The sequence below is a fragment of the Heterodontus francisci genome, chromosome 30 (genome assembly GCF_036365525.1).
Source record: "Heterodontus francisci isolate sHetFra1 chromosome 30, sHetFra1.hap1, whole genome shotgun sequence".
NCBI classification, from domain to species: domain Eukaryota; kingdom Metazoa; phylum Chordata; class Chondrichthyes; order Heterodontiformes; family Heterodontidae; genus Heterodontus; species Heterodontus francisci.
Window position 1 is genome coordinate 60,871,194 of NC_090400.1, and position 16,297 is coordinate 60,887,490.

At 47.7% G+C, this 16,297-nt stretch overlaps 1 protein-coding gene across 1 annotated transcript in view; it reads left to right on the forward strand.

Annotated features, from left to right (window-relative positions):
- Positions 1-16,297, forward strand: part of LOC137346452 (unconventional myosin-Ic-like) — a 79,703-nt gene that overhangs the window by 14,996 nt on the left and 48,410 nt on the right. Inside the window, exons 3-9 of the mRNA XM_068009901.1 lie at positions 4,684-4,764; positions 5,125-5,304; positions 5,838-5,936; positions 8,499-8,612; positions 9,772-9,843; positions 11,937-12,056; positions 12,984-13,066. Coding sequence (XP_067866002.1) covers positions 4,684-4,764; positions 5,125-5,304; positions 5,838-5,936; positions 8,499-8,612; positions 9,772-9,843; positions 11,937-12,056; positions 12,984-13,066 — 749 coding nt within the window. The remainder of the gene's footprint in view (positions 1-4,683; positions 4,765-5,124; positions 5,305-5,837; positions 5,937-8,498; positions 8,613-9,771; positions 9,844-11,936; positions 12,057-12,983; positions 13,067-16,297) is intronic.

A 16,297-nucleotide genomic window follows, 5' to 3' on the forward strand; every position in this document is an offset into this window, starting at 1 on the left:
ACTGTCTCTGTGTAAATGGGGAATCAGCTCACTGTCTCTGTAAATGGAGAATCAGCTCACTGTCTCTTTGTAAATGGAGAATCAGCTCACTGTCTCTGTAAATGGGGAATCAGCTCACTGTCTCTGTGTAAATGGGGAATCAGCTCACTGTCTCTGTGTAAATGGAGAATCAGCTCACTGTCTCTGTAAATGGAGAATCAGCTCACTGTCTCTTTGTAAATGGAGAATCAGCTCACTGTCTCTGTAAATGGGGAATCAGCTCACTGTCTCTGTAAATGGAGAATCAGCTCACTGTCTCTTTGTAAATGGGGAATCAGCTCACTGTCTCTGTAAATGGGGAATCAGCTCACTGTCTCTGTGTAAATGGAGAATCAGTTCACTGTCTCTGTAAATGGAGAATCAGCTCACTGTCTCTGTAAATGGGGAATCAGCTCACTGTCTCTGTAAATGGAGAATCAGCTCACTGTCTCTGTGTAAATGGGGAATCAGCTCACTCTGTCTGTAAATGGAGAATCAGCTCACTCTCTCTGTTTAAATGGGGAATCAGCTCACTGTCTCTGTGTAAATGGGGAATCAGCTCACTGTCTCTGTAAATGGAGAATCAGCTCACTGTCTCTGTGTAAATGGAGAATCAGCTCACTGTCTCTGTGTAAATGGAGAATCAGCTCACTGTCTCTGTGTAAATGGAGAATCAGCTCACTGTCTCTGTAAATGGAGAATCAGCTCACTGTCTGTGTAAATGGAGAATCAGCTCACTGTCTCTGTAAATGGGGAATCAGCTCACTGTCTCTGTGTAAATAGAGAATCAGCTCACTGTCTCTGTGTAAATAGAGAATCAGCTCACTGTCTCTGTAAATGGGGAATCAGCTCACTGTCTCTGTGTAAATAGAGAATCAGCTCACTGTCTCTGTGTAAATGGAGAATCAGCTCACTGTCTCTGTAAATGGGGAATCAGCTCACTGTCTCTGTGTAAATAGAGAATCAGCTCACTGTCTCTGTGTAAATAGAGAATCAGCTCACTGTCTCTGTGTAAATGGAGTATCAGCTCACTGTCTCTGTAAATGGGGAATCAGCTCACTGTCTCTGTGTAAATAGAGAATCAGCTCACTGTCTCTGTGTAAATAGAGAATCAGCTCACTGTCTCTGTGTAAATGGGGAATCAGCTCACTCTGTCTGTAAATGGAGAATCAGCTCACTGTCTCTGTGTAAATGGGGAATCAGCTCACTGTCTCTGTAAATGGGGAATCAGCTCACTGTCTCTGTGTAAATAGAGAATCAGCTCACTGTCTCTGTGTAAATAGAGAATCAGCTCACTGTCTCTGTGTAAATGGGGAATCAGCTCACTCTGTCTGTAAATGGAGAATCAGCTCACTGTCTCTGTGTAAATGGGGAATCAGCTCACTCTGTCTGTAAATGGAGAATCAGCTCACTCTCTCTGTGTAAATGGGGAATCAGCTCACTGTCTCTGTGTAAATGGAGAATCAGCTCACTGTCTCTGTGTAAATGGGGAATCAGCTCACTGTCTCTGTAAATGGAGAATCAGCTCACTGTCTCTTTGTAAATGGAGAATCAGCTCACTGTCTCTGTAAATGGGGAATCAGCTCACTGTCTCTGTGTAAATGGGGAATCAGCTCACTGTCTCTGTGTAAATGGAGAATCAGCTCACTGTCTCTGTAAATGGAGAATCAGCTCACTGTCTCTTTGTAAATGGAGAATCAGCTCACTGTCTCTGTAAATGGGGAATCAGCTCACTGTCTCTGTAAATGGAGAATCAGCTCACTGTCTCTTTGTAAATGGGGAATCAGCTCACTGTCTCTGTAAATGGGGAATCAGCTCACTGTCTCTGTGTAAATGGAGAATCAGTTCACTGTCTCTGTAAATGGAGAATCAGCTCACTGTCTCTGTAAATGGGGAATCAGCTCACTGTCTCTGTAAATGGAGAATCAGCTCACTGTCTCTGTGTAAATGGGGAATCAGCTCACTCTGTCTGTAAATGGAGAATCAGCTCACTCTCTCTGTTTAAATGGGGAATCAGCTCACTGTCTCTGTGTAAATGGGGAATCAGCTCACTGTCTCTGTAAATGGGGAATCAGCTCACTGTCTCTGTGTAAATGGAGAATCAGCTCACTGTCTCTGTAAATGGAGAATCAGCTCACTCTGTCTGTAAATGGAGAATCAGCTCACTGTCTCTGTGTAAATGGGGCATCAGCTCACTGTCTCTGTGTAAATGGGGAATCAGCTCACTCTGTCTGTAAATGGAGAATCAGCTCACTCTCTCTGTGTAAATGGGGAATCAGCTCACTGTCTCTGTGTAAATGGAGAATCAGCTCACTGTCTCTGTGTAAATGGGGAATCAGCTCACTGTCTCTGTAAATGGAGAATCAGCTCACTGTCTCTTTGTAAATGGAGAATCAGCTCACTGTCTCTCTGTAAATGGAGAATCAGCTCACTGTCTCTGTGCAAATGGAGAATCAACTCACTGTCTCTGTGTAAATGGGGAATCAGCTCACTGTCTCTGTAAATGGAGAATCAGCTCACTGTCTCTGTGTAAATGGGGAATCAGCTCACTGTCTCTGTGCAAATGGGGAATCAGCTCACTGTCTCTGTGTAAATGGAGAATCAGCTCACTGTCTCTGTGTAAATGGGGAATCAGCTCACTGTCTCTGTAAATGGAGAATCAGCTCACTGTCTCTGTGTAAATGGGGAATCAGCTCACTGTCTCTGTAAATGGGGAATCAGCTCACTGTCTCTGTGTAAATGGGTAATCAGCTCACTGTCTCTCTGTAAATGGAGAATCAGCTCACTGTCTCTGTGTAAATGGGGAATCTGCTCACTGTCTCTGTGTAAATGGGGAATCAGCTCACTGTCTCTGTAAATGGAGAATCAGCTCACTGTCTCTGTGTAAATGGGGAATCAGCTCACTGTCTCTGTGCAAATGGGGAATCAGCTCACTGTCTCTGTAAATGGGGAATCAGCTCACTGTCTCTGTGTAAATGGAGAATCAGCTCACTGTCTCTGTGTCAATGGGGAATCAGCTCACTGTCTCTGTGCAAATGGGGAATCAGCTCACTGTCTCTGTGTCAATGGGGAATCAGCTCACTGTCTCTGTGTAAATGGGGAATCAGCTCACTGTCTCTGTGCAAATGGGGAATCAGCTCACTGTCTCTGTGTAAATGGAGAATCAGCTCACTGTCTCTGTGTAAATGGGGAATCAGCTCACTGTCTCTGTAAATGGAGAATCAGCTCACTGTCTCTGTGTAAATGGGGAATCAGCTCACTGTCTCTGTAAATGGGGAATCAGCTCACTGTCTCTGTGTAAATGGGTAATCAGCTCACTGTCTCTCTGTAAATGGAGAATCAGCTCACTGTCTCTGTGTAAATGGGGAATCTGCTCACTGTCTCTGTGTAAATGGGGAATCAGCTCACTGTCTCTGTAAATGGAGAATCAGCTCACTGTCTCTGTGTAAATGGGGAATCAGCTCACTGTCTCTGTGCAAATGGGGAATCAGCTCACTGTCTCTGTAAATGGGGAATCAGCTCACTGTCTCTGTGTAAATGGAGAATCAGCTCACTGTCTCTGTGTCAATGGGGAATCAGCTCACTGTCTCTGTAAATGGGGAATCAGCTCACTGTCTCTGTGTAAATGGAGAATCAGCTCACTGTCTCTGTGTAAATGGAGAATCAGCTCACTGTCTCTGTGTAAATGGAGAATCAGCTCACTGTCTCTGTGTAAATGGGGAATCAGCTCACTGTCTCTGTGTAAATGGAGAATCAGCTCACTGTCTCTGTGTCAATGGGGAATCAGCTCACTGTCTCTGTGTAATTGGGGAATCAGCTCACTGTCTCTGTAAATGGGGAATCAGCTCACTGTCTCTGTAAATGGGGAATCAGCTCACTGTCTCTGTAAATGGAGAATCAGCTCACTGTCTCTGTAAATGGAGAATCAGCTCACTGTCTCTGTGTAAATGGAGAATCAGCTCACTGTCTCTGTGTAAATGGAGAATCAGCTCACTGTCTCTGTGTTAATGGAGAATCAGCTCACTGTCTCTGTGTAAATGGGGAATCAGCTCACTGTCTCTGTGTAAATGGGGAATCAGCTCACTGTCTCTGTAAATGGAGAATCAGCTCACTGTCTCTGTGTTAATGGAGAATCAGCTCACTGTCTCTGTGTAAATGGGGAATCAGCTCACTGTCTCTGTAAATGGAGAATCAGCTCACTGTCTCTGTGTAAATGGAGAATCAGCTCACTGTCTCTGTGTAAATGGGGAATCAGCTCACTGTCTCTGTGTAAATGGGGAATCAGCTCACTGTCTCTGTAAATGGAGAATCAGCTCACTGTCTCTGTGTAAATGGAGAATCAGCTCACTGTCTCTGTGTTAATGGAGAATCAGCTCACTGTCTCTGTGTAAATGGGGAATCAGCTCACTGTCTCTGTGTAAATGGAGAATCAGCTCACTGTCTCTGTATAAATGGAGAGTGGTGCAGAACTGAACATGTTTGGCAGTAGTCTTGAATCCACAGTTGTGACACTGCAGGATGCCACTCCCACTGTTGGATGTCACATACAGCTGGTCAGGTTTTTGCTGCTTTATAACAACAATTGTACTTGACCGAGAGTGTGGGACTGCTGCTCACAAGCCTGATGTCAACTTCAACCAATCATCCTTGTTTTGTGTTTTTCAGGCGTTTGGAAATGCTAAAACCCTGCGCAATGATAATTCCAGTCGCTTTGGCAAGTACATGGACGTCCAGTTTGATTTTAGGGTAAGGAGGAGCGACATTCCAGCACTAACCTTCCTGCAATACGAGGATGTGTAAATACTGGGTCCCATGTGCTGGACAGTCGCTGCGATTGAGATTTATCAGGGCTGGGTGTCTGGCTTTTCCCTGTTTCCAGACAGTCTGATTAGTTGTTGCATCAGACCTTCCGAATGACACTTGCTGCTCAGTCGGACACATTGTCCTCACTTTTCACTGTTTTCACATTGATTCACCCAGTTTGTCAGCAAACCTTAAAGGAACTGCTGGGCACACAGACTCTTTAATCCTTCCTCTCGGGTCTGTTTAATGTGGCTGTTGAGTGATCTGTTGGCCTAGTAATAATTTGCTGTGTTTGTGTTGTAGGGGGCACCAGTAGGAGGTCATATCCTCAACTACCTGCTTGAGAAATCCCGGGTTGTCCACCAGAATCACGGCGAGAGGAACTTCCACATCTTTTACCAAGTGATAGAAGGAGGCGAGGAGGACCTGCTGAGGAGGCTGGGGCTGGAACGCAATCCCCAGAGCTACCAGTATCTAGTCAAAGTAAGGAGTAAGTCCAAGTGGGGAGTAGCGGTGTGGGTGGGAGGGCAGAGTGGAGGCAGGTACATTGCAATGCATCGTGGGCTGTGTTGACCTCAGCACCCCCTGAGCTAGCAAGGAAATCACCCAGGTCCTGATCTCTCTCCACTGGAAAGTGCAAGGATGGACAGGAGAGGACAATGCCTCACGCAGTTGAATATGTTGACTGCACTCACTGTCTAAATTTACATTTGATTGGTCACTCAGTGAAGGTTGCAGACAGTGGTGCATCCATGGAAGAATAATCTGAGGGAGGAGACGGAGGAGGGGGGAGAATTTGGGCTATATTTTAGGGAGGGGCAAAGTGAATTTCCTTCTACCTTCCTCCACCTGTAATCATTTTTCCTAAATTATGGCAGACATACTCTCCAAGGTAAGTTCCATCTCTGCGTCACAGTGAGATCCACCAGAATCTGCTGTCACCCAGTCAGTGAGTGGAAGGCACCCAGCGTGTGTCAAGATTCCTTTACTGACAAAATGCTTGTTCTGTCTTTCAGGGTCAGTGTGCAAAAGTGAGTTCCATCAATGACAAGAATGAATGGAAAACTGTGCACAAAGCGCTGTCTGTCATCGATTTCAGTGACACTGACATAGAGGTAGGTGGTCTTGGGTTTGAATCCTGGCAGGAGTGACACAGGCGTCTGGGGTGGGTAGAGACAGATACAGTTGTGTAGTGGAGCTGCTACTGGACTAGAAACTCAGAGGATAGACAGGACAGAAACAGGCCATTCAAGCCAATCAATCCTTGCTCGTGTTGTTCAATTTGTTGAATTGGTCTGGGAGTTCATAACTCGTATTTTTAATTTTAACGATCTCTCTCAGGTCGTAGCAAGTAGAAATGGGATAGAGCTGGATAGCTGTTTTTCAGCTGGCACAGCCACAATGGGCTGAATGGCCATGTTTATGCTCCACTCGAGCCTCCTTCCCATCCTTCCTCAACTAAATTTATCACGTAACTCTCTATTCCATTCTCCCTCATATGCTCGTCTAGTTTCCCCTTAAATGTATTTATACTGTTCAGTTCAGTCACTCTCTGTGCTAGTGAGTTCCACATTCTCACCACTCTGTGGGAGAGTGGGGGCAGGTATATCACAGGTCCTTGGACTGTGTTGTCCTCAGCATTCCCTGAGCTAGCGAGCGAATCAGCCAGGTCCTGATCTCTCTCCACTGGAAAGTTCTCCTGAATTCCCAGTTGGATTTCTTGGTGACTATCTTATGTTGATGGCCTCTAGTTATGCTGTTACCTTCAAGTGGAAACATTCTCTCTGTTTTCACTCTCTCAAAACTTTCAGAATTTTAAAGACCTCTGTTAGGTCCCAAGGGTGCAAGTTGAAATCTACACCCATCAAACTCCCAATGGTGAGGGGACAGATGAGATATTAAAGTCCCTCAGTGAAAACTCCAGCAATTATCTGTCAATAAACAGGATTTTTTGGGAAGTGAGGGCAAGACTCACCCCCTTCCTCTCCCAATTCCTTCCTTTCCCCACCACAAAGACACTGACTCAGTGAGAGTACAATCCCACATGTGGCACCTGTCTTCAGTACCCTGTCCACTGGAACCTCGAGCAGAGCAGTCCAATACATTAGCCACTAACAGAGTGTTTTTTAAGTTGTTGCAAAGGTTTCTCTTCCTTGATTAATGAATAGTGGGAAATGTTTGTTCAGTAAATATCCATGTGTGGAACCACATTTACCAGGATTGTTTGTGAGGCATTTGCTACTATAATTACAGCATGACAGAAAGCAGTTAGTACATTTCCAGATCAGTTGCACGGTTTGGTGCAAACCTCCGTATCTGTGTTTAGGTCACTGACCCTTCGTCCCAGGTCAAAGACTGCAGCCCAGAAACCAGCAAAGGTGCAGAAAACCACAGTAGAAGTAGGGGCTGGGGCAGGTGGGGGGGAAGAGGGAGGGAGGGATAGGATGGGGGAGAGGGAGGGTGGAGATAGGGTGACGGGGGGAGAGGGAGGGTGACGGGGGGAGAGGGAGGGTGACGGGGGGAGAGGCAGAGTGGGTGGGAGAGGAAGGGTGTAGATAGGGTGACGGGGGGAGAGGGAGGGTGGAGACAGGGTGACGGGGGGAGAGGGAGGGTGGAGACAGGGTGACGGGGGGGAGAGGGAGGGTGGAGACAGGGTGACGGGGGGAGAGGGAGGGTGGAGACAGGGTGACGGGGGGAGAGGGAGGGTGGAGACAGGGTGACGGGGAGAGGGAGGGTGGAGACAGGGTGACGGGGGGAGAGGGAGGGTGGAGACAGGGTGACGGAGGGAGAGGGAGGGTGGAGACAGGGTGACGGAGGGAGAGGGAGGGTGGAGACAGGGTGACGGAGGGAGAGGGAGGGTGGAGACAGGGTGACGGGGGGAGAGGGGTGGAGACAGGGTGACGGGGGGAGAGGGAGGGTGGAGACAGGCTGACGGGGGGAGAGGGAGGGTGGAGACAGGGTGACGGGGGAGAGGGAGGGTGGAGGCAGGGTGGGGGGGAGAGGGAGGGTGGAGATAGGGTGGGGGGAGAGGAAGGGAGGGAGTAGGGAGGAGGCAGTGTTGTGAGAAGGAGGGAGGGTGGGGCAGGGCGGGAGGGAGGGGAGAGAGGGAGGGGGAGGTGATAGGGTGGGGGAAGTGGGAGGGTGGGGGGAGAGAGAGGGAGAGGGCAGGGTGAGGAGGAGAGGGAAGGAGGGAGGGGGCAGGGTGAGGAGAGGGAAGGAGGGAGGGGGCAGGGTGAGGAGGAGAGGGAAGGAGGGAGGGGGCAGGGTGAGGAGGAGAGGGAAGGAGGGAGGGGGCAGGGTGAGGAGGAGAGGGAAGGAGGGAGGGGGCAGGGTGAGGAGGAGAGGGAAGGAGAGAGGGGGCAGGGTGAGGAGGAGAGGGAAGGAGGGAGGGGGCAGGGTGAGGCGGAGAGGGAAGGAGGGAGGGGGCAGGGTGAGGAGGAGAGGGAAGGAGGAGAGGGGGCAGGGTGAGGAGGAGAAGGAGGGAGGGGGCAGGGTGAGGAGGAGAGGGAAGGAGGGAGGGGGCAGGGTGAGGAGGAGAGGGGAGGAGGGAGGGAGCAGGGTGAGGAGGAGTGGGAAGGAGGGAGGGGGCAGGGTGAGGAGGAGAGGGAAGGAAGGAAGGAGCAGGTGTTTGTAGTACTGTCTGTGAATGCTTGACTTCCTCTTCCTGTTTCGAGCAGGAGCTGCTGAGTGTTGTAGCCAGTGTGCTGCATCTGGGGAATTTACAGTGCTCCTCAGACGATGATGGAAACGCAGCCATTACTGGTGACAATCAGATCAGACTGCTGTCCCGGGTAAGTATAACCCTGCACTAGTAAACTACTTCCTTTGTGAAACAAGTTATTACTTGCTCACTGACTTGCTGTGACATTTCAATAATGTGCTAATTCTGAGAAGTGTGCATAATTCACAAAAGGTTAGTATCAGGTACAGCAAGTGATTAGGAAGGTAAATGGAATGTTGTTATTTATTGCAAGGGCAATGGAATATGAAAGGAAGTTTTGCTACAGTTGTACAGAGCGTTGGTGAGGTCACATCTGGAGTATTGAGTACTTTTTTGGTCTCCTTACATAAGAAAGGATATAATTGCATTAGAAGCAGTTCAGAGAAGGTTCACTTGACTGATTCCTCGGATGAAGGGGTTATTTTATGAGGAAAGGTTGGACAAGTTGGTCCTGTATTCATTGGAGTTTAGGAGAATGGGAGGTGATCCTATTGAAACATTAAGATCTGAAGGGAGGCGACAGGGCAGATGTAGAAAGGCTGTTTCCCCTTGTGGGAGAGACTAGGGGACACAGTTTAAAAATGAGGGGTCTCCATTTAAGATGGAGATGAGGAGAATTTTTTTCTCTAAGGGTTGGTAGTCTGTGGAATTCTCTTCCCCAGAGAGCAGTGGAGGCTGGATCATTGAATATTTTTACACACAGCTGAGTTAGATAGATTCTTGATTGACAAGGGAGTCAAAGGTTACAGCAGGTAGACAGGAAAAGAGAGTTGAGGCCACAATCAGATCAGCTATGATCTTATCAAATAGCGGAGCAGGTTCGAGGGGCTGAATGGCCTACTCCTGCTCCTAATTCGTATGTTCGTATGTTTTCTACAGTCTTTAGCCTCTGCGGCTTTCGTGGATTGGACCATACAGTCTGGAAATTTCTAAACACTAAACTGCAGCTAAACTAATGACTACATTTAAATGTAAAAGGCACTTTGTCTTTCTTTATATTTGTGTCTTGTGGTATGGAACAGTAGATAATCAATAAGTTGTTCAATTAACTTTCATCAGCAACAAGGCAAGCCCAGAACCTGAGCTCCGATGACATGCTCTGCCCCCCGCAACGTCACGCCCTGCCCTGCAAGTTACACCCCACCCCCTTCCATTTTGGGAGGAGGGGCTCATTTTCCCGGAACAGAGCATTACATTAAATGAACATTTTCTTTTGCTCTTGGTTTCAGCTTCTTGTTGTGCCTGGCACAGTCCTGCGAGAGGCTCTGATTCACAAGAAAATCATTGCAAAGGGAGAGGAGGTGAGGATTTGACTCGTCAGTTTTAATGCCTTTGTCCCCTTAACCTGGTACATGAGCTGCACCGTTAAAACATTGCACTGTCGGTGAACAGAGATGGGCAGAAACGAAGTTTCAGTTGTACAAAGCTCTAGTCAGACCCAATCTGGAGTAACTGTGTTCAATTCCGGGCCCTGCTGCTCAGGAAGAATGGGTATGGGGCAGATTCACCAGAATGATACCAGGGCTAGAAAGGTTAAATTATGAGGACAGGTTGCATAGACTTGTATTCCCTTGAGGATAGAAGATTAAGGGGTGATCTAATCGAGGGGTTTAAGAAGATTAAAGGATAGTTGTTTGGTAGTACAGAACTTGAGTATTGCTGAAAATAGAGACATGTTGTCGAAGCTTTTCATCTTGCACTCATCAGGACAATCCACAAGAATAACCAATGTAAGGGAAAACAGCAACTTATACTGCATGAGAAGAGAGCTGATTGGTTGGCAAGTGAACTCTGCCATGGAGAATGCACCAGTTTACAGTAACTGACAGTTAACTGCCAAGCTTTGTTTAAAATTTAAATCAGGCAGCTTGACTCTAATTGGTCAAGGCATTGCCCTGAGGAATGAACCAGTGAATGGCTGTCACTTATTTTGCTCAGCTGAAACAGGCACAATGTGTGTACATGTTCTTTCTGTCTGCAAAGAACAGGGCCCTGTGTATTAATATATGTAGCTTCCAGGATACGCGTATGTGCCACACTGAGAGCCCGACTGACAATCTTAAATTGGTTGTCAGCGTAATTCTTAACACACTGTGGATTATTTAGCAAATGTTGTCCAATCGTGGAATCACATCCAATGTTGGACACTGTGTTTTGAGTTTTGCAAGCATGGGCTGGTTGGGTACGGCAAAACACTGACAACCAATTTAAGATTGTCAGTCGGGCTCACAGTGTGGCACATTTGCGTGTCCTGGAAGCTACATGTATTAATACACAGGGCCTGTTCTTTGCAGACAGAAACAACATGTACACACATTGTGCCTGTTTCAGCTGAACAAAATAAATGACAGCCATTCGCTGGTTCATTCCTCAGGACAATGCCTTGACCATAGAGAGATACAGAGATACAGCACTGAAACAGGCCCTTCGGCCCACCGAGTCTGTGCTGACCAACAACCACCCATTTATACTAATCCCATATTCCCATATTAATCCCATATTCCCTATCACCTCTCGACCATTCTCCGAACCACCTACCTATACTAGGGGCAATTTATAATGGCCAATTTACCTATCAACCTGCAAGTCTTTGGCTGTGGGAGGAAACCGGAGCACCCGGCGGAAACCCACGCAGACACAGGGAGAACTTGCAAACTCCACACAGGCAGTACCCAGAATTGAACCCGGGTCGCTGGAGCTGTGAGGCTGCGGTGCTAACCACTGCGCCACTGTGCCGCCCCTCAGAATCAAGCTGCCTGATTTAAATTTTAAACAAAGCTTGGCAGTTAACTGTCAGTTACTGTAAACTGGTGCATTCTCCATGGCAATGCCTCTACCAATCAGAGTTCAGTTGCCAACCAATCAGCTCTCTTCTTATGCAGTATATGTGGTTGTTTTCCCGTACATTGGTTATTCTTGTGGATTGTCCTGATGAGTGCAAGATGAAAAGCTTCGACAACATGTCTCCATTTTCAGCAATACTCAAGATTAAAGGAGGTGATACGATAGTTAGAGAGAAACTACTTCTGCTGGTGGGGAGGGTCCAGAGGAGTGGGAGGAGTCCACAACAAGGGGGCAGAACCTTAAAATTAGAGCCAGGCCATTTGGGGGTGATGTCAAGAAGCACTTCTCACATACATGGCAGTGGAAATCAGGAATTCTCTTTCCCAAAAAGCTGTTGATGCTGGAGGTCAGTTGAAAATGTCAAAACTGAAATTGATGGACTTTAATTGGGTAAGAATATTCTGGGATGTAGAACCACGTTGGGTAGATGGAGTTAAGGTGCAGATCAGCAGTGATCTAATGGAATGACAGAACAGGCTTGAGGGGCTGAATGGCCTCCCCCTGCTCCTATGAATATTCTGATTATTATTTTTCATCCTTCCTCTTGTAGCTGATCAGCCCACTGAATGTTGAGCAGGCAGCCTATGCACGGGATGCTCTGGCAAAGGCTATCTACGGCCGCACCTTCTCCTGGCTCGTCAACAAGATCAACAAGTCTCTAGCTCACAGGGTAATGTTGGAGTGAAAACATTGTCTTCTATTGGGAGAGATGGCTGTGTGTTGGGCCGCTGTTGATTCTGCACTGAGTCGCTATGGTGAAACAGGTGACCAGGACAGACTGTGACTGACTGACAAATACTGGGTACAAACCAGAATTTGAGTTTGCATTGCCAACACTCCAGGATTGTCCTGATTTAACGATTATTTGGCAGGACACAGTTATGAGCAAGCCAGGCAGGGATAGGATGGTGTGATGGTTTATATTACTAGACAAATAATCCTGAGAACGTTGGGCAGCTTCAGAACCTGAATTCAGGAAATAAACAGATGGGCTCAGTAAATGTGACCATGAAGCTGTGGGATTGTCATAAGAACCCAACTGGTTCACTAATGTCTTTTAGAGAAGGAAATCTGCGTCCTTACCCGTCTGGGTCAATGTGTGACTCCAGTCCCCACCGACATGGTTGACTCTGAAATGACCCTCAGTTGTATCAAACTCAGGAATGAACATATCCTGAGAACGAATAAAACAAAGTCATTGGGGCTGAAAGAAATTACTTGTGTTCAAAGAGAATGAAGAAAACAATATAAAAGTAACAAAGATTTGAAGAAAGGCTGTTTAATTGACAGATAAGAACCAGCCATTTGGATAACAAAGATTCTGTTCGCTCCCAATTAATGCGGGGAAGGTCAGTGTCTTAAGGTTTGGTGTGTTAGATGACCAATGGCAGGACCATGTGGGTGGGCTGTCCCGAGGATTGGTATGTCAGGTGACCAATGCTGGGAGTTGGGGCGGGGCAGTTGGAGGTGGGAGGTCATGTGATGAAAGCTCCAAGAATATCAAGAGCTGTCAAACTGTTATCTGAATCCAGAAATTGTGTGAGCGAGTTTGTCTTTATTTGGTTGGGTTTTAATTTCCATACCCTTTGCTCCGCAGGACTCCACGTATTCCGATCGCAGCAGACCTAATGTCATTGGGCTGCTGGATATTTATGGATTTGAGGTGTTCCAACACAACAGGTAACTTGTTATAAAGCTCTGGTTAGATCCCGTCTGGGGTAACTGTTCAGTTCTGGGCACCCCACCTCAGGAAGGATATATTAACTTGGAGCTTGCGCAGGGCGGATTCATCAGAATGATTTTGGGGACCAAAATGGGTAAATTATAAGGACAGGTTGCACAGACTAGGCTTGTATTCTCCTGAGTATAGAAGATTAAGGGGTGATCTAATTGAAGTGATTAAAATGATAAAAGGGATTCAACAGGGTAGATAGAGAGAAACTATTTCCTCTGGAGGGGGGAATCCAGAATAAGGGCACAACCTTACAGAGTTGGGTTGTTTAGGAGTGAAATCAGGAAGTTTTTTTTCACACAAAGGGTGGTGGAAATCTGGAAAACTCTCCCTCAAAAAGCTATGGTTGCTGGAAGTCAACCGAAAATTTCCAAACTGAATTTGATAGATTTTTGTTAGGTAAGGGTAGCAAAGGATACAGAACCAAGGTGGGTAAATGGAGTTGACATACAGATCAGCCATGATATAATGAACAACAGAACAAGCTTGAGGGCTGAATGGCCTCCTCCTGTTGCTATGTTCCGAACTGGCATCCTCAGAGATTGCCATCTACTGTCCAAGTACAAAACATCCATTTCTCAAACCAGTAGTTTCTCAAAACCAGATTGTTGGAGTGGAGCTGGAGTCTGAGAGCTGTTTCACTATCTGCTGTTCACCTGGGACCTGAGCAGATTGTAGACACTGGTCTGATTCCCACCCTATCCATTGTCTAACATGCTGTGCTTCTTTTGGCTATTTCTTTCTTCTGAAGGCACCAACTCTCTCGCCGGAGTCTCTGTTCAATGTCCTTTGTCCAAGTGAACCTTCTTCAAGATAGGAAAATCTGGGATGTTCTCCGAGCAGAGAAGGTTAAAGGGAGATTTAATAGTGATGTTCAAAATGATGAAGTGATAGAGTAAATAAGGAGAAACTGTTTCCAGTGGCAGGAGGGTCAGTAACCAGAGGACAGTTAAGATAATTGGCAAAACAACCAAATGGGGAGATGGGAATATTTTTACACAGTGAGTTGCTGTGATCTGGAACGCGCTGCCTGAAAGGGCGGTGGAAGCAGATTCAATAGTAACTTTCAAAAAGGGAATTGGATAACAACAACTTGTATTTATATGGCACCTTCAACATAATGAAACGTCCCAAGGCACTTCACAGGAGCATTATAGAACAAAATATGACCCTGATTCCCAAAAGGAGATATTGGGTCAGATCACCAAAAGCTTGGTCAAAGAGTTCAGTTTTAAGAAGTGTCTTAAAGGAGGAAAGCGAGGTGGAGAGGTTTTGGGAGGGAATTCCAAGCGTGGAGCCGAGGCAGCTGAAGGCACAGCCACCAGTGGTGGAGTGATTAAAATCAGGGATGCACGAAAGTCCAGAATTAGAGGAGCGCAGAGATCTCAGAGGGTTGTGGGGCAGGAGGAGGTTACAGAGATAGGGAGGGTTGTGGGGCTGGAGGAGATTACAGAGATAGGGAGGGTTGTAGGGCTGGAGGAGGTTACAGAGATAGGGAGGGTTGTGGGGCTGGAGGAGATTACAGAGATAGGGAGGGTTGTAGGGCTGGAGGAGGTTACAGAGATAGGGAGGGTTGTGGGGCTGGAGGAGATTACAGAGATAGGGAGGGTTGTAGGGCTGGAGGAGGTTACAGAGATAGGGAGGGTTGTGGGGCTGGAGGAGATTACAGAGATAGGGAGGGTTGTAGGGCTGGAGGAGATTACAGAGATAGGGAGGGTTGTGGGGCAGGAGGAGGTTACAGAGATGGGGAGGGTTGTAGGGCTGGAGGAGATTACAGAGATAGGGACGGTTGTAGGGCTGGAGGAGGTTACAGAGATAGGGAGGGTTGTGGGGCAGGAGGAGGTTACAGAGATGGGGAGGGTTGTGGGGCAGGAGGAGGTTACAGAGATAGGGAGGGTTGTCGGGGCTGGAGGAGATTACAGAGATAGGGAGGGTTGTAGGGCTGGAGGAGATTACAGAGATAGGGAGGGTTGTAGGGCTGGTGGAGGTTACAGAGATAGGAAGGGTTGTGGGACAGGAGGAGGTTACAGAGATGGGGAGGGTTGTGGGGCAGGAGGAGGTTACAGAGATAGGGAGGGTTGTGGGGCTGGAGGAGGTTACAGAGATAGGGAGGGTTGTGGAGCTGGAGGAGGTTACAGAGATGGGGAGGGTTGTGGAGCTGGAGGAGGTTACAGAGATGGGGAGGGTTGTAGGGCTGGAGGAAGTTACAGAGATAAGGAGGGTTGTAGGGCTGGAGGAGGTTACAGAGATAGGGAGGGTTGTGGGACTGGAGGAGGTTACAGAGATGGGGAGGGTTGTAAGGGCTGAAGGAGGTTACAGAGATGGGGAGGGTTGTAAGGGCTGAAGGAGGTTACAGAGATGGGGAGGGTTGTAAGGGCTGAAGGAGGTTACAGAGATGGGGAGGGTTGTAAGGGCTGAAGGAGGCTACAGAGATTTTTTTAATTTAATTTATTTTTTTATCTTAGAGATACAGCACTGAAACAGGCCCTTCGGCCCACCGAGTCTGTGCCGACCAACAACCACCCATTTATATTAACCCTACAGTAATCCCATATTCCCTACCACCTACCTACACTAGGGGCAATTTACAATGGCCAATTGACCTATCACCTGCAAGTCTTTGGCAGTGGGAGGAAACCGGAGCACCCGGCGAAAATCTACCCGGGGAAAACCCACGCGGTCACAGGGAGAACTTGCAAACTCCGCACAGGCAGTACCCAGAATTGAACTCTGGTCCCTGGAGCTGTGAGGCTGCAGTGCTAATCACTGCGCCACTGTGCCGCCCCAGAGATAGGCAGGGTTGTGGAGCTGGAGGAGATTACAGAGATAGGGAGGGTTGTGGGGCTGAAGGAGGTTACAGAGATAGGGAGTGTTGTAGGGGCTGGAGGAGATTGCAGAGATAGGGAGGGTTGTAGGGCTGGAAGAGGTTACAGAGATAGGGAGGGTTGTAGGGACTGGAGGAGGTTACAGAGATGGGGAGGGTTGTAGGGGCTGGAGGAGGTTACAGAGATAGGGAGTGTTGTAGGGGCTGGAGAAGGTTACAGAGATAGGGAGTGTTGGGGCTGGAGGAGGTTACAGAGATAGGGAGTGTTGTAGGGGCTGGAGGAGGTTACAGAGATAGGGAGTGTTGTGGGGCTGAAGGAGGTTACAGAGATGGGGATGGTTGTAAGGGCTGAAGG